We start from the raw sequence: 26,952 nt of genomic DNA on the forward strand, positions 1-26,952 counted from the left end.
TCATATCTTTTAAATTGTTAATTTAAAAATGTAGTTACCCTTCCTTCTTTCCATTCAGGTATCCAGCATGCTCCACTGACTTTATGCCGTCTCCAGGTAACAAACTAGGCTTATGTGGTATGCATGGTTACAATCTTACACTTGTACATGCCAAGGAGAAGGGTCACCTGCCTAACCTTGTTGGTTTTCTCTGGGTCGAGGTGGGTAGGGTGGCCGAATGGTTAACGCGTGCACGTTTGATCATCAGTTCTGTTGTTGAGTCAAGGGCGTTGTTTAAATTACCCGCTTGTATGTGACGAGGAGTAGGGCCGTCTATTCAACCTCATGGTTTTCTCCCTATCCTCCGGTTTCCTCCCACTGCTAAAGAGCCTACGTTCTAGCAAATTATTGAAATAAAATTGAACCATATGTTAGTCCTGAAATGGCCTACTTTGTGTTGAGTTGAGTTAAACCCCATCTCTCTCTCTCTCGCTTGCTCTCTCTCTCTCTCTCTCTCTCTCTCTCTCTCTGGGTCCTCCAGTTTCCTCTCACTGTTAAAACTTGTATTCCCAAGCGAACTATAGAAATAAAATTTCACCATGTTTTAGGCCCGAAATACCTTGATTATGTCGAGTGTGGCTACCTCTTTCTCTTTGCTCTGACTGTTTTAAAGACTGTGCCATGGGTTCCGATGACAATTGATGCCAACAAATGAACAGAACTTGACACTCATGTTGTGAGCACTACTATGTCAGGTCAGAAATCCAAGTACTCCAGTTAAAGGTTAAATTAAATCGAAAAATATTCACTGAAATGCTATTTTTATTTTTAGACCATTGCGTGATGATGAACGTCTGCCAGTGCGTACCCACCATATTGTTTTAAATAGTGAATCCCCGGAACAGGAGACGACAGAAACTAACGATAAACCCAAGAAAAAACACCGAGTGAAAGACAAGAAGAAGGAAAAGGTGTGTTTATTGAATTGATTTGATGTTTTTCACTAATTCTGTATTTCTGTGAAATATAGATTTATATCCTAAAGATCTTGGTTCCTTTCGATATTGGAATGTATCGGAGCATAACTGCATGGATTATGACCTCTGATTTTACGAAAATCACGTTCTTAGCTTGTTGACACTCTTAGAGGTCACAATTGTTTATCCGATTTTGATGAAACTTAAAATGTATGTTTATAACCCAAAGATCTCGGTTCCTTTTAATATGGGCACATATTGGACTGTAACTTACTGGATTATGGCCACAGATTGTACGAAAAATCATGTTTTTAGGTTGTTCTCTGTCCATCTCTTGCAAATTAATAACTATTGCTATTTTAATTTTACAGTTAATTTCAATTGGTTTTTTTTTACATTTACAGAAAGAAAAAGACAAGAAAAAAGATAAAAAGAAATCAAAATCAAGTAATCGTGAGGCACCAAGTTTATTATTAGCTACAGAAGGGGATGATAAAATAGGGGATAATGGTGTCGTGAACGATGTGGCTGATTTATCAGTTATTGAAAATACTACAGCTGTTAGCAAGGTGAGGGATTTAAACACCAATCAAATTCCAGCAGCTGTGGTAGTCGTGCGTTTATTGAACTGGCCTCTCAACTGAGTCATTGAAACACCAGTCAAATACCAGGCGCTATCGTAGTCGTGCGATTAGGGAACTGGCCTCTCGACTGAGGGATTTAAACCCCAATCAAATAACCAGCCGCTGTGGTAGTCGTTCGTTTAGGAAACTGGCCTCTCAACTGAGTCATTGAAACACCAATCAAATACCAGCAACTGTGGTAGTCAGTCGTTTAGGGAACTGTCCTCTCGACTGAGTCGTTTAAACACCGGTTAAATACCTGATGTTGTGGTAGTCAGAGCAGACTGGCCTCTCGACTGAGTCATTGAAACACCAGTTAATTACCAGCCGCTGTGGTAGTCGAGTGTTTAGGGAACTAGCCTCTCAACTGTGTCATTTAAACACCAGTTAAATACCTAATGTTGTGGTAGTCAGAGCAGACTGGCCTCTCGACTGAGTCATTGAAACACCAGTTAAATACCTGTTGTTGTGGTAGTCAAAGCAGATTGGCCTCTCAACTTGTATAAGCTTAGTTTGAATCCAGATGTGTCCGAGAAACTTTGGGTTTTATTCATCTAACTCGGTCTTCACTTGTTAAGTGTTCAATTGCACATATCTTTGTAAATACTGAAAGTAAAATTGAACCATTTTTAGATTGATATTCCTAATAGAGATTCAACTTTGAAGTTTACAAGGAATTCCTATTTCCCTGAAATGACACTACAGGCCCGGGACTATACAGCGCAGTGGACGCTTACGGCTAGCCCCCGGATCCATTCACTTTTTTTGAATTGTTTGTTTATTTGTGGTTTCTGAGTATGATGTCTTGTCCGTGTGTTTGTTTTTGTGTAAATTATGTGTGGTGCAGTCCCCCTGCACTTACTGGGGACTGCACTTACTATTACATGACTTTAACATGATATATTTCTACATTGTAGGCTGATGATATAGAGTATTGGTTATCAGAAAGTGCAGAGAATACCCCTTCACCAACTAAAGCCAATACAACTTTAACTACAACTATCACTAACAATGGGATGGATAGCGCGTATAATATAGTTCTATCTACAGAAGATGATGAAACCAATCAAGTAGGAGAGGTAAGCCTGTGATATAACTAACAATGGTAATGACAGCGTGTATAATATGGTTTTATCTACAGTAGATGATGAAACCAAACAAGTAGGGGAAGAAGTCGGTAGTTTCTCCTACTGCTAAAAGACCTCCATCCATTGAAATGAAATTGAACCATATGTTAGTCCCAAAAAGAATTAGTTTGTGTCGAGACGATGTTTAACCCCATCTCTCTCTTAATTTAGAATTTTGATTTCAAATCCAAAATAAAAATAAAAAAATACATCTAGTGCTCATTTGACAATGTTTATTTTTTATTAAACAGAAACCAAGAAAGAAGAAGGAGAAGAAGAAAAAAGATAAAAAAGATAAGAAGAAAAAAGACAAGTTAAAGCGAAGTGAATATATAGAAGCTGATGGTATTACGACGCCATCTAAGGAGAATATTACTCTGTCTCAACAACCTACTCCATTAGATGTACAATTACCTGTAAGTATTATACAATTATCTGTAACTATACTTGTTACACACCATACAATTACCTATAAGTATTATACTGGTTATACAATTACCTGTATGTATTATACTTGTTACACACCATACAATTACTGTATTCATCATCACACATTAAAGTCTCCAAGGTGATTTGTGTGTAATAGGAATTCCTTAAACAATGAAAATTGTAAATATGCTACAACCTTTATTGACAGTGAGGACGATTACCTGGCAACCTATCTTTGTACAATTTATTGTATTTTTTGTATATTTTACAGCCGATGTCAAGTTATCTTTTATTAGCAGAAAATAAAACATTAAAGATGGTAAGATATTTTGTCAAATATTTTGTACTGCATTACAAGCCCGGGGGTCTGTTTCACGAAATTTTAACTAAGATAAAATCCAAATTTTACTAATTTGATTGGTTAATATTAGATTGATTTTAGTGCTTAGCCAATCAAAACTGAATTATCTACTAAAATTGGATTTTATCTTTAGTTAAGATTTCGAGAAACGGGGCCCAGAACTTAACGCGTACTCCCCGGATCTATTCACTTGATTTGATATTTGTTGTTTATTTCTTGCAGTGTCTGTGTCTTGTCCACAGGATTGTCTTATGTGTCGTGTCAGTGTGTCGTGTGGCCCTCCTGCACTTACTCTTCAGTACTGCCGGAGAGAACGGTGTTTACACTTAACCTGGAAAACGATAACATAAATTGATAACCATTTCTCCTTGTGATGTTCATATTATTAGCCCCCTTATCAGTGGTGCAGGACAGAGGGCCTGACAAGGACAGCTGTCTAGTCGTCAGGAAGGGACAAAAAAAAAAACCGAGGTCCCGTGTATATATTGGCGTGCACGTAAAAGATCCCTTGGCAGTTGGAATTTGATATTAGAGTAGGCAAAATTTCCCTCATATCACACTGTATGGCATGTGCCCGTCTTCATTAGCCCAGTCGGAGCAGAACAGTAGGATGTTAAACCCATTTCATTTCTTATTATTAGACATTTTGATATTGAAATTATTAATGTTTTATTTAAAAAATTATTAATATTTTGGTATTTGAAATAATTAAAGTAGACATTTTGATATTGAAATTTATGACTGTTTTCAGACATGTGAAGTACGTGCTAGCAATCTAAGAGGTGATCAAATAATTGTGTCTATAGTTTTTACCAACCAGTCCACCAACCATATAAAAGATTTGGAGTTTAACGTATTAGATACTTTAAACACGAAGTTGATTCGAGGGGTAAGTCAGAGAAAATAAAGAGCATGGGCGATATGGAGGTGTGAGATCGGCCAACCCTAGAAAATAGGAGGTAGGGGCATAGTGGGGATGGGTTGGAGGCAGAGATCCGCATTTTAACTTACAAGTCACCATGACAAATCAGTAATGCTCTTATGTCAATTCCGTCTTCATTAGCCCAGTCGGAGTAGAACAGTAGGATTTTAAACCCTATTTTATTTCATTTCACTTATGTCAATCGTTACACAAAGATTAAACAGTGGCATGTAGAGGTTACGTGATGTCAGCAGAAAATTGTATACCCCTCATGACTAGAGTATAGGGCCTGAGGTTTGGTGATGGCTGGGGACAACTAGTTAATTATATGCCACCAAGATTCAAGTATAGGGTCAGGTGGCACACAGAGGTTTGATCGTGCATAGGACCAATCCCTGGATTGCATGCCCCCCAAGTCTCAAGTAATAGAGCCTAATACTGAGAAATATGAGACTGGAAAGAAAACATGTTAAACATGTCAAAAGAGATAAAATACATAAATAAAGTAGGGCAACATGTATGACAAAGATAACAGTGATAATTTCAAATTTAGAAAAATTGAATTTAATATCACTCTTTGATTGTATGCCACTCTGAAATGGATGCCCTTTTGCCCCCTCTGCTCTACAATGATTGATATACATTAAAATATTTATGTGTATAACAGATATTTTGTTTTCAAATAACACACTATATATGGATAACAATTATTATGGTTTATTTCACTGCGATGTTTCATACACTACAGTAATTGTTACCCATATATAGTGTGTTATTTGATTATGTTCCAATTACTAAATGCCATTCAAAGAACAGATATTTTGTTTATTTTAGATGGGTCACAGTAATCAAGATGCCGTGAAAGTACCATTTAATTTATTACCAGATAGCCAGAATGAAGGCCAGTTTGCATTTTCAGTTGAAAGCATAAACATGCCCCAGAAATTAAGAGGAACATTGACGTATATTCTTAAAGTAAGTTTCATTATGTACAGGAACATGGTGGTTTAAAACATGTGCTTTAGATCACAAGGCCTGACATTGAGTCGAGTGGTGTGGTTTTGGTCGCTCGCTAGCCTGGAGGTCGGGTGCTCGATCCCTGCATTGGCCGAGAAAGTTCATCCGGATTTTCCGACGTGGTTTTCCCTTGTCAGTGGTGCAGAACGGAGGGCCTGACAAGGACAGGTGTCTAGTCCTTCGGATGAAACGGAAAACCGAGGTCCCGTGTATACATTGGAATGCACGTAAAAGATCCCTTGGCAGTTGGAATTTGATATAAGAGTAGGCGATAGTGCCGCTGCCTGGGCAAAATTTCCCTCATAGCACACTGTGTGGCGTATGCCCGTCTTCATTAGCCCAGTACAGGAGCAGAACAGTAGGACGTTAAACCCCATTTCATTTCATTTTCTCCGCTTGTACATGTCAAGAAATAGCGTTGTCTGCCCATCACCTGTACATTTTCTCCAAATCCTTGGGTTTCTATCCGCAGCTAAAGATCACTATGCACAAGTTTGTGTCAGTGATCGTTAAACTCCATTTCTCTCTTTATAGAGGCATTGATTTATATTCTTAAATGTATTTATAGGTCTTGGCAGTTCATTTGATTAGAGCTAACCCCACTTAACACTGCTGTAATGGAAGCAAATTTCTGTTTCAAATTATGACTGGTCAATAGTCCGATTAACAACTAATAGCTAACTGCGTTACAATATCATTACGGTTTAAACGGAGCTCCAAATTGGACCAAATATGTTTAGATAACGTGATGTCATGCCCAATTAACCAGTGTATAGCAGAATATTGCGGAAAAACTAATTGCATGACAAACAAGGCTATCAAAATGGATACATTGTAAACAATACTGTTTTGAGTCGAACAACACTTTCACCGTTTTTAATACCTTAAATCACTGTCCAAAGTTTTAGGGAAAACCCCAGATTAAACGAAGGGCTGTCATGTTGCTGTACTTGGGATAGATTTGATTGAACAGGAAGAGTAGACACACTCCCTCAAAAGCTCAAGTATCAGAAGCCCATCCAGCAATAGCCAGAGAGAGATTTCTCGGATCATTGCTTCAGGAATATGTAGGTCTTAATGCAGTAAATTTTCTATATATGCTCTCATGTGAAGTGTGGCATTAAGTGTGATGTTTATTATCCCCTGCGGAAGGTAGTTAAAGGGAGGGGGGGTATGTCATTTCGTCTCGATTTTGTGTCCGCAGGGATATCTTACAAACCAAGATATTTTTGTGAAAATTTGTACATAGTTGTGGATGTTGCTGATTAGGAAATTCTTGGATTTAATGATTTTGGTATTTCTATACAAACAAATTTGACTTTGTTTTTGTTATAAAATGACGTTACCTCCAACTACAACAGGCTAAATCTTAATGTAGTGCAGACCATCTATAACATATATAAAAAAGGAAAGTAGATCTGTATTGGAATGAGATTGGGCGATGATAATGATGATATTTATCTTTGGTTATTTTTCTCTAGTCTGATGATGGTTCCAGTCATGAAAAACTAGATTTTAGATTAAACTTACCCTGTTCCTCGTATCTTGTGAGCACTCCATGTAAAAGGTAAATAAACCTATTTATTTCTTGTATTCACAGATAAAAGTCTGTATCATTTGAAGCTTCAAATTAGAATTATTGTTTGGGAACCGTGGTGGCTCTGTGAGTAAGATGCTGGCTTGTTTGTCAAGGGGCTCTTGGGTTCACTTTCGGTGTTGACCGATCCTCAGGAAATTTCTCTGCGGTACTGGAAAAGGACTAAGGGTCTGGCCAGGAAAACATCTGGTAGCTTGGACTTAAAAAATAACCTTTATCTGTTAGATTTTTTAAATAATTTCCATCATAGCACACTGTGTGGCGTATGTCTGTCTTCATTAGCCTTGTCAGAGCTGAACAGTAGGACGTTAAACCCCATCATTAAACTCCTTATCATTTCATATCTATTGATCTTGAATTTGGGAAATTGTTGACATTAGCCGTATTAAATCGGATTCCTATAAAGGCTCTGAAATAATTTAGTCAGGGCCTGTTTTGTTTTCAAAAAGTAAAAATCGTCCTCATTGACTATCATGCGTTCATACCAGTAGATGTTTTTGCTTGTCAGGCCTTGCTTCCAGCACCACTACTGACAAGGGGAAAGCAGGCTTGAAAATTCTGAAGAACTTCCTCAACCAACAGATGCAGAGAACTCATGTTGGTAGTTACACTATTATATATCAAATTGAAATGTTTGTATTTGTTTATTTCAGCTCAGAGTATACAAATTTTTTGTCCGGTGGTGAATTGTCGGCCAAATCTTCCCTGCAAGTAAATCCCACAGACTCCCAGTTATCCATTAGTTTAGCTAAAGTCTGTTTCTTCTTACATTTTAGAGGTAAATTCATTTTGTTATTCTTACTCTTCAGTTATAGTCGTTCGGATGGGATGATAAACCGAGGTCCCATGTACACATTGGCGTGCACATAAAAGATCCATTGGCAGTTGGTATTTGATATAAGAGTAGGCCATAGCGCTACTGTCTGGCCAAAATTTCCTCATAGCACACTGTATGACGTATGCCCGTCCTCAGTAGCCCAGTCGGAGCAGGACAGTAGGACGTTAAACCCCTTTCATTTCTTCTTTCACTTTGATTCAACCAAAGTTTGGAGCAAGACTCTCGCTTCAATCTTAGTAGCCCAGATGAAACAGAAAAGTAGGACGTTAAACCCCATTTAAAATATCAGCTGATTAAAACTGACAATTGATAGATAAACAAAACATAAAGGAAAATGATGACAGGTTAACAACTTACTAGCCAACAAGCGTCCAATTTTAATAACAAGTGTCCAATTTACAACAGTTTAAAGATACATTATGGGAGATAAGATAAAGAGATGGCAGTTCTCACTATAATAGTTAAAAACTAGATAGTGTAAAGGTAATTTGCTGAAAATTTCAGTCAAATTGATCCACTATGAGCCGAGAACAAAGCGGGTGAATTTTCGCATAGTCTCGGTCATCATTACTAAAATCATAATATAAACAGCATAGTCTCGATTATCCACTGTTTTGATTTAATTATCAATGGCCGTTAAGTGGCATGTAGGAATCTAATCCAGCCAACATCGAAGGCTAGCCTTGACATCGAGAGTTTATTATGGTCTGGATAAGTTAATTAATGTCTAATTGATAATTTAGATAACATTTCAGGCCTAAAGAAAGACTTGTAATAAGCAGATTTTGCTCTTGCATAATGTATGTTTAATAAGCTGGTTCTTATTTATTATTTCAGTTATTGAACAAGTTGATAATAGTGCTTCGTTATACAGTCGTTCCATTCAAGGTCATCCCGTTTGCTTACTAGTCAAAAAAGTAAGTAATAACATTAGATCAACTCGAACCAGAATGCCCCGGTGTTGGGGATGGGCGGCAGGATGGAATAATGCATACGCATGGTTATAGTTTTAATCCTAAGCTTGTACATGGCAAGGAGTAGGGTCGTCTGTTCAACCCCCGTGGGTTTTCTCCATTTATTCTGGTTCCTCCCACTGAGATAGACCCTTATATGCAAGTGAATTATTCAAATATAATTGAATCATGTGTAAGTCCCGAAATGACTTGGATTATGTCGCGAAATGACTTATGTTGTGTTGAGTGGACGTTAAACCCTGTTCTCTCTGAATCCAGGTGTGGTCCTAACATGGACACATTGTCGTGGCTACAAAGGAACCTGTGAGAGTTGGGATTGGATGAAGTTACAAGTTTGTTTTGAGCCACGGTGACTCAGTGAGTAATCTCACTAACCTGGAGGTCCTGGGATTGATCCTGATATTGGCTGACAAATAGAAATAGAACGCTTGACAATTCAAAAGAGTAGGCCGTAGCGCCTCTCTCCGGGCAAAATTCCCCTCATAGCACATTGTATGGCGTGTGCTCGACTTCATCAACCCATTTCATTTACACGTTTGTTTATATTTTCATGGGGCCACGGTGGCTAAGTGGGTAGCCTGGAGGTCGGGTGTTCGATCCCTACATTGGCCGAGAAAGTTCATCCAGATTTTCCGCCATGGTTTCCCCTCTCCAGTGAAGCAGGACGGAGGGCCTGACAAGGACAGCTATCTAGTCGTTCGGATGAAACGAATAAACCGAGGTCCCGTGTACACATTAGAGTGCATGTAAAAGGTCCTTGACAGTTGGAATTCCATATAAGAGTAGGCCGTAGTGCCGCTGTCCGGTCAAAATTTCCCTCATAGCTAACTGTATGGCGTATGCCCGTTGTCATTATCCCAGTCAGAGCAGACCATATAAGAGTAGGCCGTAGTGCCACTGCCCAGGCAAAATTTCCCTCAAAGCACATTGTATGGCGTATGCTCGTCTTCATTAGCCCAGTCAGAGCAGAATAGTAGGACGTTAAACTCCATTGCATTATGTTTGATTTTATATTTTCAGACCAATGAACAACTAAATATAGATGGTAAAAGTACGGACGGTAATTTATTATCTAATATTCTCGATGATGTTAGAAATCTGTTGACAACAACGGTGCCATCTTAACCCTGGCTATTTCCATACATCATACTAAAACACTGTATATAGAAATTATGTGATATCACTTTCAAATTAATAATTATACCAATCCATTAATATATAAATATATTATATTCGAAATCATCATCCAAGGGAAGTAAGCAAAATGTGGTAAATGTATATTTATGTTCATAGTTTGTTTCATATTTAGGCCAAATAAAATGAAATATTCCGGTTCTCCGATACTGTCATGTTGCTTAAAAAGGGCTGTATGATCATTTTTTATATCTCATCATCTTTTACCAGTAGCTCACTCCCTTGTGGGATTGTTTTAAAAGGGGGGTTGAATGGTTAGCAGGTGCGCGCTGTATCATAAAGTCTGTCATTGAGTCAACTGGCGTGGTTTCGATTCCCCAGTTGTACGTGACAAGGAGTAGGATCACCTGTCCAACCTCGCGAGTTTTCTCCAGGTCCTCCGGTTTCCTCCAACTGCTAAAGACCCCTACGCGCAAGCAAATTATGGAAATAAAATTGAACCGTGTTAGTTCCAAAATGACCTAGTTTGTTTCGAGTGGACGTTACTCCCCATTTCACTCCCTTGTGAGATTGTTTTAAAAGATTGTCTTGAGAAGGTTAAATAAAGGGCTGTATGTCCTGTTTTTACATTTTCCTAAAAATAAAACCATCCTCATCGATTCCCTCCCTCCCTTGTGAAGAATTAAATTGCTTCAGTGGAATTTAGTAATTGAATTTGAAATATGTCACTTTTCTATGGTTCTATGGAATATAATAAACAGTAATAAGCAGTAATTGTATTCCATAGAATTGTTAAAAGGGGGAGCGGGGGTTGCCGAATTGTTAATGCCAGGATTTTTGTTCACAAGCTCTGTCATTCATTGAGCCAAGTGACCAGGAGTAGGGCTGTGGGTTTTTCCCGGGTCCTTCGGTTTCCTCCCACTGATAAAGACCCTACCTGCAAGTGAATTATTGAAATAAAATTACCGGTAAACCATATGTTAGTCCTGAAATGACCTCGTTTGTGTTGTGTGGTTGTTAACCCTTTCTCTCTCTGATAGAATTGCGAGATGTGTATTTTGAAGGATATCTGAGAACCAGAAATGTTTTGTGTTGTTTGGCCTTCTGTATCATCACCATGTACAGTAGGGGAAATACTTATAACTAATGTGTAATTGAATATTGTCTAATTACAAATTTTAAATTTCAACCATATAATTATTTTATTTATTGATTGATAATTGATTAAAGCAATGTAGAAAATTATGTAGAATCATCCAATAATATACCTTTGTAAAAAAAAAAAAACATGCAAAGATTGTTAGCTGTGTACAATTCTCTAACTTGAGAAGTGGTATTAGGGTGTTACATCCCATAACAGTTGTGTGCAGAGAGGGAGGGGGCGGAAGGAGTGACAAGAGGGCATTCAATAAAATTAGAATAAAAAAAGTTTATTTTATCTGTTTTTACACCTGAAATGTCTTCCTGTCTAACGATTCGATCCCCATACGTGAGTCTCTGCCCCACCCCCTCTCCACTGCCCAATAGTTGGCTGTGGGACTATTGCACGCGTTAGAAAGCATGTTATACAGAAACTGGTTGGAGTGACCAAATTATGAAACCAAAAGGGTTAATATTTAAGATAATATAACATAATATGTAAAAGTCATCACATCGGATATATTTGCTTATTACCAGTCACAAATATTTACACCATTATTTTCTTTGCTCAGAGATCAAAAGTTGTTTGGTTGTCTATTAATGGTACATGAATTCATATATTTCATAAAAAGCTAAGTTTTCTTTACTTCGTACATGTTATTGAAAGTATTTTTCTATATAAATGTTTGTGAATAATTTGTTAATATAATAATTATTGAATGAAATATTAAGTATGCAAGTTTAAGTATATATATAGTATTTGAGTAATAAATGAAATGAATTGTCAAATTATAATAATACATGTACCTTGTGACATTTCTAGCTTTAAATCATCCAGCTTATTGTCTTTTTGTGCAATTTCAGGTAATTTCATCTGAATTTCTTAAATATCGGTATTAATGCCAAGACAATAATATATATAGTTTTTCAGCATTTAGTGAGCAATGATTAAGGTACTACGAAAAAAATGTTATGTGCTTCAGGGTCTTTGTGAGCGATGTTTTGTTTAACATTTGAAAATTTGAAAGTACTCATTCAAATTTTTTAGTAGAACAGTCATTTGTTTTTGATTTTTTAATTTTTATTTCTCTTCAGGAAGTAGGAAGTAAAATTTTAACACGTTTTCAAAAGAACTAAAATTGGTGAGGTCTAACTATTTGCTGTATCCCAAAACAGTTAAAAGATTCTGACCAACCCCGTGGGTTTTCTCCGGGTCCTCCGGTTTCCTCCCACTGCTAAAGACCCCTACGCGCAAGCGAATTATGGAAATAAAATTAAACCATATGTTAGTCCCGAAATGACCTAGTTTGTGTCGAGTGGACGTTAAACCCCATTTCTCTCTCTCTCTCTAAAAGATTCTGAGATTATGTACAAAAATATAAACAGAATTAAATCCTATTATTTACTATAAATGGGATTTATATTCTGGATTTATACACAAAATGATAAAATTGAATTATATTTGAAAACCATTAAAATTCGAAGACCCTTAAAGATTTTAATTTAATTCAGATTCTGTCGTGTATAAACACGGTTAAAATTCCAGATTTACTATAAATAAGGTTTATATATATTCAGGGTTTCTATGCAAAATAATAAATTATATTCCAAAGAATAGAGAGATGTTATTTCATTGAAATCCACAAAGCATGTATTACATGCAACTACCGGTACTAACTATATTCTACTGATATTACTTTGAGTGGCGTTCATTAATTACAAGGTTAAAAATACATTATTCAAGAGCTAAACCTGCCTATTGAAGGTCTTTCTTTAGGCCTTAAATGTTATATAAACTATTAGTTAGACAATTATTAACATGACAAGACCTTAATCAACTCTCGATGGTATCGGGATGCTTGAGATTTTAACTAGATTAGAATGGTTCGGCCATTTAAAATTTTCTAAGTAAATGTCTGTTACTGTGACTCTGTAACTAAACCCCAGGGGCCTGTTTCACGACATTTTAACTAAGATAAAATCCAAATTTTAGTAATTTGATTGGCTAATATTAGATTGATTTTAGTGCTTAGCCAATCAAAATTGAAGTATCTAATAAAATCTTTAGTTAAGATTTTGGGAAACAGGGCCCAGAACTGGTACAATGCATTTGGGTGACATTCAAAACAAAAGACAAATATTAGGCAATACCAGTTAGAGTACAATCAATCAACATGAGACTTGATAATAATTGTTCTTTGGACAATTGTGCATTGATTGACAAACCTTGAATCTTGATTTTTCTGGGACACCCAGAATCTCCTAAAATATTTGTCTGAATGAGAAAGAGACTAAATTTTGATATGTCACAATTCCGAAATGACTGCAATGATGTCAAGTTCGGTTCCTAGGTCATGATTGTTTGTTTTGTTTTTTTTTTAAATCGTCACCTGTTGTTCGAGTCTACAATTTTGTTAGATAAATATAGCATGTAATTGGTGTAAAGGGGTTAATTTAGCATGTAATTGGTGTAAAGGGGTTATCTAAACTTTCTCTACCCCTTAATTTTACAGTACTTGATAAATGTAGATATTGGTGATGCAGTGTGGTTTAATGGTCTTGCGTAGGACATTGCATAATATATTGATAATGCAGGAGGGTGATAGCCCGAGTCTTGTTTTAATATATTACGCAATGTCTTAAGCTTAGGACCATTAAATAACTTAAAATACAGAGACTATCCAGCATGTGCATTGCATTTCTAGTATAAATAATGTACGATTGATTGGCACGTTGCACGTACACTATTTGACATAATGGTGCGCCAACATCAAAGGAAGGATGAAGTCACATCTGTATTTTAATTATTGTTAAAAGAGATTATTATAACTTAACGCAAAACTTATTTATTTTGTTTCACCGACCATTATATCGGATGTTTTGGGGTGTTTTATGAGACCTGACTAATATTATTATATCAAATCTTGTTATCTATTCCACTTATCTTGTCAAAAGTGTTGGGTAGTTTATAATTATAAAATGCTTGTCCTAACATTCCCAAAAACATGACTCTCTTTGACTTGAACTTAAAGCAAATGGTTAGGGTGAGTCAAACATTTAATTGGTTGGGTTGAGTCGAATAATTAAAGTTAATTGGTTGGGGTGAGTCCAACAATTAAAGTTAATTGGTTGGGGCGAGTCAAACAATTAAAGTTAATTGGTTGGGGCGAGTCGAACAATTAAAGTTAATTGGTTGGGGAGTCAAACAATTAAAGTTAATTAAATCCTTCAATTTACTTCAATTCTATTGAAATGTATGATTGGTGGCATTATGCTTTAACTTTATTAATCACAACCCAAAATGTATAGTGATGCTATACTGACTTTATTAATTCACAACCCAAAATGTATAGTGATGCCATTATGCTGACTTTATTAACTCACAACCAGAAATGATGCTATATTTTACGTACACAAACTGGAGTCACCCTAAAGGGATAATAAATTTTCGAGAATAATCCTTACATGAATACGATTTAGATTCTTACATATATTACAAGAAACTTAAAGAATTAGATAAATTTTGTTGAGTTTTTTTTTCTCGCTGATAGTATTTATTTGATTGTATTTTGTTTTCCTTGTATGTAAATATAAATAGATTTATCAATCACACTTAATCATCAACGGATTTCAATGAGTTTCAACTTAATTATTTAAATCATGGTATTGATAATTGTTAATGATAAATTGATATATGTGAAGATTTATTTATTGTATATATAAAATATGATCATCATCTAATAAAATATATATAATATTCATGGTTGTTCATTGGATAGAGAGAGATGGGGTTAACTCGACACAAACTAGGTTCCTTTGGGACTAACATATAGCTCAATTTTATTTCAATAATTCACTTGCGCATTGGGGTCTTTAGCAGTTGGAGGAAACCAGAGGATCCGGGGAAAACCCACAAGGTTGAACAGGCAACTCTACTCCTTGTCACATACAACCAGGGAATCGAAACCACGCCAGTTGACTCAATGACAGACCTTATGATACAGCCTGCACATGCTAACCATTCGACCATCCCCCCACCCCTCTTTCATTGGTTAGTAGAAATGAAATAAAAGAACCCTTGTTAGTTGGAATTCAGTAGCTGTCCAGGCAAAATTCTCCACATAGTGCACTGTATGCATGGTTATTGGGTTAATCAAGACCTGCAAACACCATGCAGTGAGCTATGAGAGGGAGAGATGGGGTTTAACATCGATTCAACACAAACTAGGTCATTTCATTTCAGTACTAACATGGTTCAATTTTATTTCAATAATTCGCAAGCAAGTAGGGGTCTTTTAGGAGTGGGAGGACCCAGAGAAAACCCACTAGGTTGGACAGGCTACCCTATTATTTGTTATTTACAAGCGAGGAATGGAAATCATGCCACTTGACTCAATGGCTTACTCGCTGAGCCTCAGCAGCTCCTATGTATTTGGTAGTAGTGCTGATAAGAACAGGACTATTAAATAGACTGTGGGGATTAGTGGTCGGATAAAGGGATGTTGACAAGATTGAATATGCACCATTATACGGTGCATAATATCTTGAGCACTCAAGATACCAAGTTGAGATCTCAAGACAATTAAGAGAAGCGCTCAAGATAATACAATTGAACACGTCCCAACCAATGTTTTAAGCGTTATAATTTTATGCATTATTTAATGATAAACTTGCAGAATAAAGATATTCATTTGTTCGTTTTTACAGCCCATCCAAAGCTACAGTGACTGAGCGGATACATCACCACCACTAAATATTTCCCATTATATCTAACCCCTTCCAAGTTATTAAGATGCCTTCTCAAGCGCTTGACTAAATTATCACTAGTGCTCAGGATATTTTTTCTTTTTTGCTTATGCTAAATCAGCCGCAGTGCTGTACCATTACCATATCCATGCCGTTAAACACCCCCCCCCCCCAACAAATTTATTTTCCACAACAAAATATCAATTTGATATATCATATATTCCATTGTTAAACAATTTACAATGAAAGTTTCTCAGCTTAGAAGACATTTTCACATTTCAACAGGGATACTTTATTGAATGTTCTGGACATGATTTATCTCAATCTCAAGAATGGTGACCATCGAGTGAAAAAGGGAATTTCAGGCTACAACGCATGCGAAATACCCCAACCACAGCAGCTGAAGAGAGCGAGAGAAAAATAGGGGTTAATGTCCACGGCATAAACTAGGTCATTTCGGGACTAACACATGGTTCAATTTTATTTCCATAATTCGCTTACGCGAGGTGGGTTTTCTCAGGGTCCTCCGGTTTTCTCCCACTGCCAAAGACCCCTACGCGCAAGCGTATTATTGAAATAAAATTTAATCATATTATGTTAGTCCCGAAATGATCTAGTTGTGTCGAGGGGATGTTAAACCCCATTTCTCTCCCTCTCTCAGAACTTGATTACAACATTGACAATTCAAAGCAATATCGACAAACAATTTAATATCCCGATTGGTTCCTATACTAGCATAGCATTTTTGACGTCCAACACATAAAAATAAGTTTTACAACTTTATTGATCATCCTACAATACACAGCATTCAACCATTAACAAAATAAAGAAAATAAAGGGAAAACTGACCAATCAGTAATCAACTGAAGCTAAATCTCCTAAGAGATGTATAACACAATGTAGATCAGTGTTTCCCAAACTGGGGTCCCCTTGTCTTTAATTTGCTTACAGTTACAATTTCATATTTTCTAAGAAAGTCAAAACATAATTATTTCTATGTCTTTTGCTCAATAGGTTGTCAACTCACTATTATACGATCATAGATTATCTTTCTCACACTTAAAAATCTTCACACCAGAAATAACACAATTACCTCCCTTGTTTTTCTATTCCCCACCATGGAATAGCTATCTTCAAACGTTTGAATTTGAAGTTGAAAATGATATTTTTGCCAATTTCTCAACTGGCAATAGTGAATTATAGGATTAATAGGATTATGCTTTAACAAGGTAGGACTGTTTATAGATACCATCTATTTTAGGGCTTTATTTTAATACATTTTAAAAAATATAACTTAAAAATATGAAATTGTAACTTTAAAGACTAGATGTTGTGTCATTTTAGCACCATGGGAATCACTGTAAAAGTTGAATCTGTAATAGGAATACCCGTCCAAATATGGTTCAATTCTGTCCAGTATTTACAAAGATATGCCACATTACAAATTCCATCGATCTATGCTGCTACCTATGTAATAATGTCTGCAGCCATCTTTATTTGCCATGAATAAAATTGATGGGCCTGTTTTAAATCTGATTGAATCCATTGTTAAGTTTTCCATTTGAGTACATAAATGAATATCAAAATGAAGAAAATAAATTTAAAAAATGCAAATCAAAATGAAGAAAATAAATCAAAAAAGTGCCAATCAGTATTAAAGCTGAAGCCATATCTCTTAGGAGAATTTTAACACCATCTTGGGCTGTGTTTCCCAAAATGGAGTCTCACTAAGCTAAGGAGTTACTTGATAACTTTGTTGGGGTCCCTAAGGAAAATGGAGTCCAAAAGTTATTGGTATTAGGTCAATGAATTTCAGTAGCTTATATCTGAGTTATTTACGTACATACCAAATTTTTAATAGGAATGTTAGGGTTTATCAATACCTGAGGAACTTTCTCGTCTAATGTCAGGGGCCCCCCCTTTTAAATGAGTCATCACATTTATAATTGAAGATGCTAGTGTTTTTTTTTAAAAAAGATCATTTGATTTTTTCAAATAAATCCTTTTTTAGCAGATTTTCTTAACCACTTGTTTCTTTTTATCATTCTGTTTCCTGTTATCACAGTATATGTCAATTTTAGTGTTCTGATCTAAAATAAGTAAAAATACTATTTTTGGCACATTTTGTTAATGGCACTTGTCCACCTTATTGCACTAGCATCTTCAATTACTCACTTAAGTTGATTCTCAGGAATATCAGTCCATAAAATGGTCAAATTCCCTCGACATACGATGAAGTGGAAATTTTGCAACATTCAACACCCTCTACAGACAATGTAAACAAGTTTTGATGGACTTTCTTATTCATCTGATTGAATCCAACCTGGGAGATTGATATTTTTAATCCTTTAGAGGTATTTAGTAAATGGATACAGTGGACAGAGCAATAAACATTAACACATACTTTTGTTTAGTTTTGTTTTCTTAATCAATATAACAATTTGAGTACATTCAATATTGGATTAAGTTGTGATATTGTCCACAGAACAGAACTTTTACATATAAAAAAAACCACATATAATGAGGAAAGCCATGTTTACATTGCAGATGTGGATTCAGATAATGGGGGAGCGAGCGGTCCAAGGTTTATCGACCCCCCCGCTTAGGATAAATTTAGTCATAAATGGCATTCCATTAAACACATATATAATGAGGAATGCCTTGTTTACATTGCAGATGCAGATGAGGGGGGAGCGGTCCAAGTGTACTGGACCCCCCATCACTCATGCCCCCCCCCCCCCACAACACCTGCTCAGGATAAATTTAGTCGGAAATGGCATTCCATTAAACACATATATAATGAGGAATGCCTTATTTACATTGCAGATGCAGATTCAGATGAGGGGGGGAGCAGTTCTGGGGTTCTGCCTCCCCCCCCCCCCCCGCTCAGGATAAATTTAGTCGGAAATTGCATTCCATTTTGCCCTTCACAAATTATCATTACAATACTTCAATATGGAGATGGGAAGTTTCTGCCCAACCCTGCTATCCCCGCATTGATAATGAACACATAGCTATCATATACAGATATGAGGTAATTACTAACACAGCTGAAATAAATCAAAGATGCATTATGTAAGATTTAGATATAGAGTTGGTCCTTCTTGCTATAAAAGTTTAAAAGTACATCATTTCAGTCAAATTATTTTATTATGAATGTTTGAAGTTTTGACAACAGTGTAAATATCCTTGATATCAGACATTACATAATCTGTTTAATATCTTGACAATTCGAGTCCCGTGTATACACTGGCGTGCACGTAAAAGATCTCTTGGCAGTTGGAATTCGATATAAGAGAAGGCCATAGTGCCGCTTCCCGGGCAAAATTTCCCTCATAGCACACTGTATGGCATATGCCCGTCTTCCTTAGCCCAGTATAGGAGCAGAACAGTAGGATGTTAAACCCCATTTCATTTCCATAGGGGTAGCATTCGGTGGACTAGAGAGTTGATTATAGGCTTGTCAAATGAATAAATGTCTAAATAATAGTTTATATAACATTTGAAGCCAGTTAAAACTCCTACAATAGAAAATGAAATGGGGTTTAACATCCTACTACTCTGACTGGGCTAATAAAGATGAGACCTGTAATAGGTAGATTTAAATCCTACATAATACATCTTTAACTGTTCTGTTTCAACAAACTATCTAAAGCATTTATACACACAGCTACTGTAAACTACATGTATAAAACTTTTCTTTTTCAACAAACTATCTAAAGCATTTTATATACAAATGTCATCACCATACACTGTAATCCAGGTATCATTTAATCTTGTGGATTTAGCACTAATTTCTTTCACATTCGTTTATCATCAAATCCTTGTTTAAAAATGTTGTAAAAATCATTTAAAATCACCAAAAATCATCTAATTTGTACTTGTGTCCGGTTTAATGCTGACCATTCAATTTTGATAATGAGTGTTCAATTTACAAGTGTTTAATTTATCGATCACTGTTAAAAAATAACATAAACATCCCAATTGATTATTAATGTATATAATGATTAATTTTTGAACAGTGGTCAAGAAATTAAATACTTGTAAATTAGACACTCACTAGCAAAATTAATCAGTCAGCTTTAAACTAGACACATTAGATGATTTGGGGTGATTTTAAATGATTTTTACAAATTTTAAACAAAGATTTGATATTGAACAAATGTAAAAGAAATTAGTGCTAAATACACAAGATTAAATGATACCTGGGTTACAGTGATAGCTACTGTATACTACATGTATAAAACTGTTCTTTTTCAACCCTAACCCTAGTATTTTATATACAAATGTCATCACCATAGCTACTAGTGTATACTTCATGTATACAAATGTGATGTCATCATTTGATACTGGCCTACGATTATATCAAATCGTACATCTACATGTATATATAGTTTGTTTGCTAGAAGAAATCAAATGGATGAACTTGTCAATTTCAAAATAAATTCATAATAACTCTATAATAACTAGTTGTTACAGGAAACCTAACGATGTTATTTATTTTATATTTGATGCAGTTTATGATTACAGTGTTATTATGGATGATACGCAATCTGATTAAAATACAGATCTATATTTCATTTCATTTTTTTATACTTTCGATAGCTTACACTAGATGAAGATCTGACCAGTTTTACTAAAAGGTCGCATCAGGGGTCGTACAAGTGGCTTTTGACCCTATGACATCAGACATTGATTAATCAATCAATCAGAGTTGAAGTTTCTAGTGGTTTACTAAAAGTTCCGTGCATGGCATGCTAAGAAGTCGCCGAAACAGATGGCTTCATTGGCTAATACCTCAGAACGCATGTTATATAACAACTCTTCCAGATCCTAGTGTAATACAGTCAAATAAAATGAAATTTTAAACTATAAAAAACGAAACAAAATAGGATCTGTGTTTTCTCAGAATGGTTGATACAAAAATGCAGATATTTTCCCCAGTGACACGCCGGGAAGCTAATAAGGTAGTTATTTATTGAAGATCTCTCTTGAAACTTATAACAAAACTTGACCACTGACAGACCTTGGAAATATTTGTTCTCAGAAACAGTGTAAACTGGTAAAAACTTTAAGGATGTTCTGAATACACGTTTATCTACATGTACATATCAAGAATATTCAATGTTTAATCAAATACAAAATATAAGACAAATTTACTAATACATTGTGAAGACACACACATGTTAATTGTTAATTGATAATTTGGAAGCAGTTTTTATTGGTTAACAGACCAATCTGGTTACAACACAGATCCTATTTCGTTTCGTTTTTATAGGTCAAAATTTCGATTTTACTTGTCTTTACTACACTTGGATCTGGAAGCGTTGTTATTTAACTCGTGTTCTGCTTGAAATGAGGGGTCAGCCAATCAAATGGTCTGTCGAATCGAGCGTTTGACCTTTTTTGCACGGAACTGTGGGTAGGCATTAGCGGCAATAGAAATCAAAACAAAGCAAAAGTAGATAAAAAATACATGGCAGTCGCTAATTGGTTAATCGAATGACCGACGTAATCGGGTCAAATGTTGCTTGTTTGGTACCTGACGTCATAGAACGTGAACTCCCACTATAACTTGTTAGATCTACATGTAGTGCAGGACATCGAAAGTATAAAAAGCGAAACGAAATATCGATCTATATTTTAATTAGATTGTTAACAGAGCGATCATACCAAGTACCTAATAGAACTTTTGAATTATTCTCTACACAATAATCTTCAAAATTAATTTCTTAGTTATAATAATGTCTCTGTACTGCCCACCACATCATTTCCAACAGCAACACATAGAAACATTCAAAAGCTTTATAAATTTTACGACATACTGACCAAAAGTAAGCATGTGTAACTATTTTAATACAAATCAAACACAAAATTCTTAAAATATCTTAACTTTATGATATGTCATTTGACAGACAGGTCATGTTCCATTGCCTAGCAACAAGAACAAACAAATATAACCAAATAAGGGCCCTGCAAAAGATGCATTATGTAAGATTTAGATAAAGAGCTGGCCATTCTTGCTATAATACATGCAGTTCAAAAATAGATGATGAATTGAAAATTTAATTCAAATTACATGTACTTTATTCCAAGTGAAGTTATGACTGCGTAGAATGTTCATTATCATAGCAACATTACTTGACAACCGAGACTTAGCCTTGATTGTCCATTTTATCGTTAAATTTTCAAATATCACGTTGTTTAAATCCATTTAAATCTCAGCCATTCGATGTTCTAGAGAGTGATTTTAGGCTTATCATGTGAATAAATGTCTAAATAATGATTTATATAACATTTGAAGTCAAAATAAAGACCTGCAATATGCAGACTTAGCTCTTACATAATACATCTACAAGACATCAACATCAATGCGTAACCAGACAAACAATTGTTAATACTAGTACACAAAATAAACATCATTTCACTAATGGTGTTCCTCCTTCATCTTCAATACACTTTTGGGACTTGTATTTTCTAACTTCATCTAAATATTTCGACCAAGCATCTTTTTTGCTATCATCCTAAAATAAATGAATAAAATAATAAATGTCTTAACTTTGTATCATATATTGATGTACATGTATAATATCTATTTGAGGAGGAGGCTCTGGTCACTGAGTGGTCAGTTCAGGACACTAGATATTTTTTTTCTCAATATTCCGAATAAGCTGCAAGCCTGGAAATAAGGCACCTGTCACAGCCAATGTCAGGCACAGATTCAGGGTTTGTCAGGTACTAAACCTCGGGTGCCTGTCATTTTGTCCGGCACTGATTTGTCTTTTTTATTGATATTATTTAATACATGTCCGGCACTAAGCTGAAAATTTCAGGTACTATTTCATTTAATTGCCTATCATTTTGTCATCTAAAACCGTTATTTCTAGGCCTACAGATACGACCTAAAAGAAACTGGAGGTTAGTCAGGCTTCAATTCCTTGTCACATATAATCTTCAAGCTTGAGAGATTGGAATCATTACACCCTATACTATAACAGATCTTCTGATCTGTAGCACATGCATTAAAAGAGCACTCTGCCACCCAACATCCTCACTCGGCAAACCTCGGCAGATTCCGGTACCCTACATCTAACCTCGGCTGCATGATAGTAATTGATATGTACATGTACATGTACCTACGCCCGTACATTTGCGATGCGGCTACCGGTTTACTTTAACAGGAAAACATGTCGCTTTTACAAAAAAGTCCCAAAATGCGTCTTTTGTCGAGTGTATATAACTAAACGAGCAGAGATATTGTCCCTGGTAATTCCCCAAATCCAATACCAAACTTGACGTTTGTTGATATAATACACTCTCCACAGAAATCTACATGGGCGCAGCCATTTTTCATCCGGGACCTTTAAAATAGTTCCAATATGGCGGAATTCGTCATACAGCTGAGATTAGATGCGTAGAATCTGTCGAGGTTTGCCGAATGCCAACATCCTTAAAACAACATGTACTGTAGGCTACCCTTGTAACCTATAATATACATACTGTACATTTTCATCCATTTTATTATATATGTTTGCCATTTTAACTGTGTATACATACCCATTTGTTCCTTTGTATTAATATTATGTATATATACCTAGGGAGAGGGGTTTTACATAGGTTAAGCCTAGGCCCCAATCTCATTCAGACATCTTGAATAAAAATGTTTAAAAAAATACAACATGTACCCTTTTCAATAGCAGATTTATTTTTAATGGTTGCCATGGTGTTGAGGCTAGGGAAGTACAAGTACCTTCACTTCAAGACACAACCTTACGTAACGTATATGTCTAGATATACATTGTATCTTATACACTATATGGGAGTACAAGTTAGTACAGAAGGATCACACTACACATAAACAGAAATGAAATGGGGTTTAACGTAATACTGTTCTGCTTCGAACTGGGCTAATGAAGACGGGGATACGCCATACAGTATGCCATAAGGGAAATTTTGCCAAAAAAGTCTTATGATGAATTCCAACTGTCAAGGGATCTTTTACATGCACGGAAATGTGTACACGTGTCCCCGTTTTTTTGGTCCCATCCGAATGACTAGACAGCTGACCTTGTTAGGCTACACACAAACAATAACCCACAAGACAAATTTATAGATGTACATTACAGTCGCATTTGAACTTTTTTGAAATCCTTGCCTACTACAATATTGTGGAAATTGAATCTCGACGAGGAAAATAGCAGTCCCAAAAAATACAGTATTGTGAAAGTTAAACATGCATTATGCAAGAGCTAAATCTGCCTATTGGTAGGTCTTTCTTTAGACATTAGACATTAATTAACTTATCCAGACCATAATCAACTCTAGATGGCATCACTAGCCTGCGATCTTTAGTGGATTATGAGCCGATTTACTGCATAACTTTCCTTCACGATTTAACGGATAATCGAGACTATGCTGTTTATCGTACTGACTTTAGTAATGATGATCGAGGCTAGGCAGAAATTTCAATCGCTTAGTTCCCGGTTCATAGTGGATCAATTTGAATGAAATTTTCAGCAAATTGCCTTTACATTATCTAATTTTTAACTATTATAGTGAGAACTGCCAACTCGTCATCGAATCTCCCATAATGTATCTTTAAATCTCTAAAAGGAATATCAGTCCAAAAATATTTCAATTCTGTTGAGTATTCGTAAAGATGTATGATGAAAAATTGAAATTTGCAACCTTCCTATCCTCTGCTAAGAATATATACAGGTACAAGCCAGTACCTACAGACATGATCTCATTTAATGAATCCGAGCTCGGAGATAATCTACCGTTGATATTTGATTTTAAATAATCAATTGAGTACATTTTAAAGTGGATTCAGTCGTGAGAAATTACATGTAGACAGTCATCTGCGTTTATTAAGGATACATTATGTAAGATTTAGATAAAAGAGCTGGCCGTTCTTGCTATAATAGTTCCAAAATAGATAATTCAAAATTAATATATTGAAAATTTCATTAAAATTATTTGATTCTGAATGATATTATCACTATTTGAAGTTCTGACATAGATTATTTATTATTGTAGCAAGGCTACATGTATTAGTTAATCGCGACTCAGCCTAGCTTCTCCATTTTTTAAGAAAAACATTAAATGGTGATCGTATTATAATCTGTTTACATCTGCGCCAGCTGAAGGCATAGATGTAGCTTAATATCGGTAATTATCATAACAGCAAATGTTTAGAGTTTGGCCCAGTTACTGGAGATTGTGGGTGGAATTGAGACACATATGGTACATGTACATGTATGGCACATGTTTCACAAGGCACTGTAGAAGGGAGTGCCTAAACCATGCATCTTTTATCTTTTCCTTCAACACCTATGCCAAACTCACCCTGTGCCTTATCTACATGTACGCATGTGTCTAGACTCTAATCCACTGAAGAATACGGTATCAATATCATCACTAGCACCTATCGTAAGCACTGGAATTGCACTCCCCTATCCAAACATCTAACAAACATTTTTCAAAGATAACTTTACCATAAAATCTGGTCAAAAATACAATTATGGAACTACAATTACAATTGCTCCTTCGGATCACTTGCTTTAAATCAATGATTCCCAACCTGTGGTATGCGTACCACTAGTGGTACGCGAGGTCCTTCCAGGTGGTACGCGAGCACTTTGTATACTTATTTATATTTTATTTCTATACTTCTTTATTTATTTCTTGATTGATCGAATTGAGTTTCTCTGGAACCAGGTGGTAAACGGCGACTGTACAGGGCCTCCAAGTGGTACTCTATCACAAAAAGGTTGGGATCCACTGCTTTAAATGATGCAATGGTCTTACTTCTCAATGGTGCCCCCTTCAAGTTGCACCAAAGGCAAGTGCCCTACATATGTACCTGCCATACTGTAGATTATGTACATCACTGATCGTCATCATCAGTCCATGAACATCACCCTCTGGGACCCTCCCTTCCCATAAAAACAATGATTCCAAAATAATCAGTACACATACTTCTGGTTCTTCTTCTTTAACTTTCTTGGCAACCATACCAGTTTTCAGGATTTTGGGACCTCGTCTTTTGCCGACCTACGGAGAGAAGCACTAACAACATAAGTTGGAGTCTTGGGTACTACTGGTGCAAAATTTAATTTCCTTCCAAACAAGCAGTTTATCCTATAAATCAGATATTAAAATCGTTTACTCAAATATCAGGCCTTGAGATCTGAAAATCGCAAATGTCAAATTTCTCAAGGTCTGTATTTTTTGATTTTATCAAATCTCTCCATACCAACTACATGTATCATGTCGTCCACAGATTTACCCAAAATAACCCAAACCTACCCCAAACAACCTATATTTCAAATAAAACAACACATTCTTATTGTTTTTTCTTTCTTTATTTTGGGTTGTTTTGCATAAATCTATGGACCCTGTAGCGTGTAAGCTTACACCACCCTTGTATATAATACCGGTACACGAACTGACAAAGAGAAATGAAATCAAATGAGGACCTTAACATCCATCCTACTTTTCTGCTGACTGGGTTAATGACGACAGGCATACGCCATACAGTGTGCTATGGGGGTTGTCTGGAAATGCCACTACAGCCTACTCTGTGGAGGAATAGTAAAATTAATTCTTTTGAAGCTGGCTTAGGCCTATAATTATTGACTTTATTGCCACTGCCAAGGCCAAAGCATGGCAGTTTAAGCATATTTCTTTTTGACGTGTCTTCACGATTCTTACTATTGGAAAGTATGAAGTAGAACCAGTCGTTCCTGTTGACGTATCCGGCTCATTTTCAGCAGTTCTTTTACCGCCTCTCACACTAGTCTCACTGCTGTCTTCGCCCGCTGTTTTTGCCGTGGTCTCAGTTTTCGTTTTGGAATCACTGCTAGCGTTATTTGTTTTATCCTCTTTCTCGGCCATTTTTCGCCTAAACATTTCCATAAAACTGCCATCATTGGCAAATTTGTTCGGGGTTGTCATTTTTGAGGTAGACGTTTGGTTAATGTTAATTTTTAGGTCGTTTTTTTTTAAATCTATTTCATGAACATTAATCAAAAAAGTATTCCTCCATCGCCATTTTGTATATTTATTACTACTTTGTTATAAACA

General features: G+C 35.9%; 2 protein-coding genes across 3 annotated transcripts in view; one reads left to right on the forward strand and one right to left on the reverse strand.

Moving 5' to 3' along the window:
* The window catches only part of LOC126819476 (AP-3 complex subunit delta-1), a 47,852-nt gene extending 32,975 nt beyond the window's left edge, over nucleotides 1-14,877 (forward strand). For both annotated transcript variants that reach the window (XM_050547570.1, XM_050547571.1), the window contains exons 24-34: nucleotides 812-950; nucleotides 1,361-1,525; nucleotides 2,497-2,658; nucleotides 2,958-3,122; nucleotides 3,407-3,454; nucleotides 4,248-4,385; nucleotides 5,253-5,393; nucleotides 6,917-7,002; nucleotides 7,686-7,810; nucleotides 8,708-8,787; nucleotides 9,865-14,877. In XM_050547570.1, the coding sequence (XP_050403527.1) occupies nucleotides 812-950; nucleotides 1,361-1,525; nucleotides 2,497-2,658; nucleotides 2,958-3,122; nucleotides 3,407-3,454; nucleotides 4,248-4,385; nucleotides 5,253-5,393; nucleotides 6,917-7,002; nucleotides 7,686-7,810; nucleotides 8,708-8,787; nucleotides 9,865-9,969 (1,354 nt within the window). In that variant the 3' untranslated portion in view covers nucleotides 9,970-14,877. The remainder of the gene's footprint in view (nucleotides 1-811; nucleotides 951-1,360; nucleotides 1,526-2,496; nucleotides 2,659-2,957; nucleotides 3,123-3,406; nucleotides 3,455-4,247; nucleotides 4,386-5,252; nucleotides 5,394-6,916; nucleotides 7,003-7,685; nucleotides 7,811-8,707; nucleotides 8,788-9,864) is intronic.
* Nucleotides 14,878-16,553: 1,676 nt separating this feature from the next.
* Nucleotides 16,554-26,923, reverse strand: LOC126819559 (telomerase RNA component interacting RNase). Its single transcript, XM_050547706.2, has 3 exons — nucleotides 26,581-26,923; nucleotides 25,846-25,920; nucleotides 16,554-22,388 (listed from the first exon to the last, which is right to left on the reverse strand). Exons 1-3 carry the CDS (start codon nucleotides 26,821-26,823, stop codon nucleotides 22,284-22,286), a joined length of 423 nt encoding a protein of 140 aa, XP_050403663.1. The 5' UTR covers nucleotides 26,824-26,923; the 3' UTR covers nucleotides 16,554-22,283.
* Between the last annotated feature and the right edge of the window lie 29 nt (nucleotides 26,924-26,952).

The sequence above is a fragment of the Patella vulgata genome, chromosome 4, assembly GCF_932274485.2.
Source record: "Patella vulgata chromosome 4, xgPatVulg1.2, whole genome shotgun sequence".
Classification (NCBI taxonomy): Eukaryota; Metazoa; Mollusca; class Gastropoda; family Patellidae; genus Patella; species Patella vulgata.

Excerpts from the sequence above, each read along its gene's own strand:
- LOC126819559 (XM_050547706.2), bottom strand. The coding sequence starts at position 26,823 with ATGACAACCCCGAACAAATTTGCCAATGATGGCAGTTTTATGGAAATG. Across the intron at positions 25,921-26,580 it reads CTACTTCATACTTTCCAATA|GTCGGCAAAAGACGAGGTCC; the intron begins GTAAGAATCGTG and ends TTCTCTCCGTAG. Across the intron at positions 22,389-25,845 it reads TTAAAGAAGAAGAACCAGAA|GATGATAGCAAAAAAGATGC; the intron begins GTATGTGTACTG and ends CATTTATTTTAG.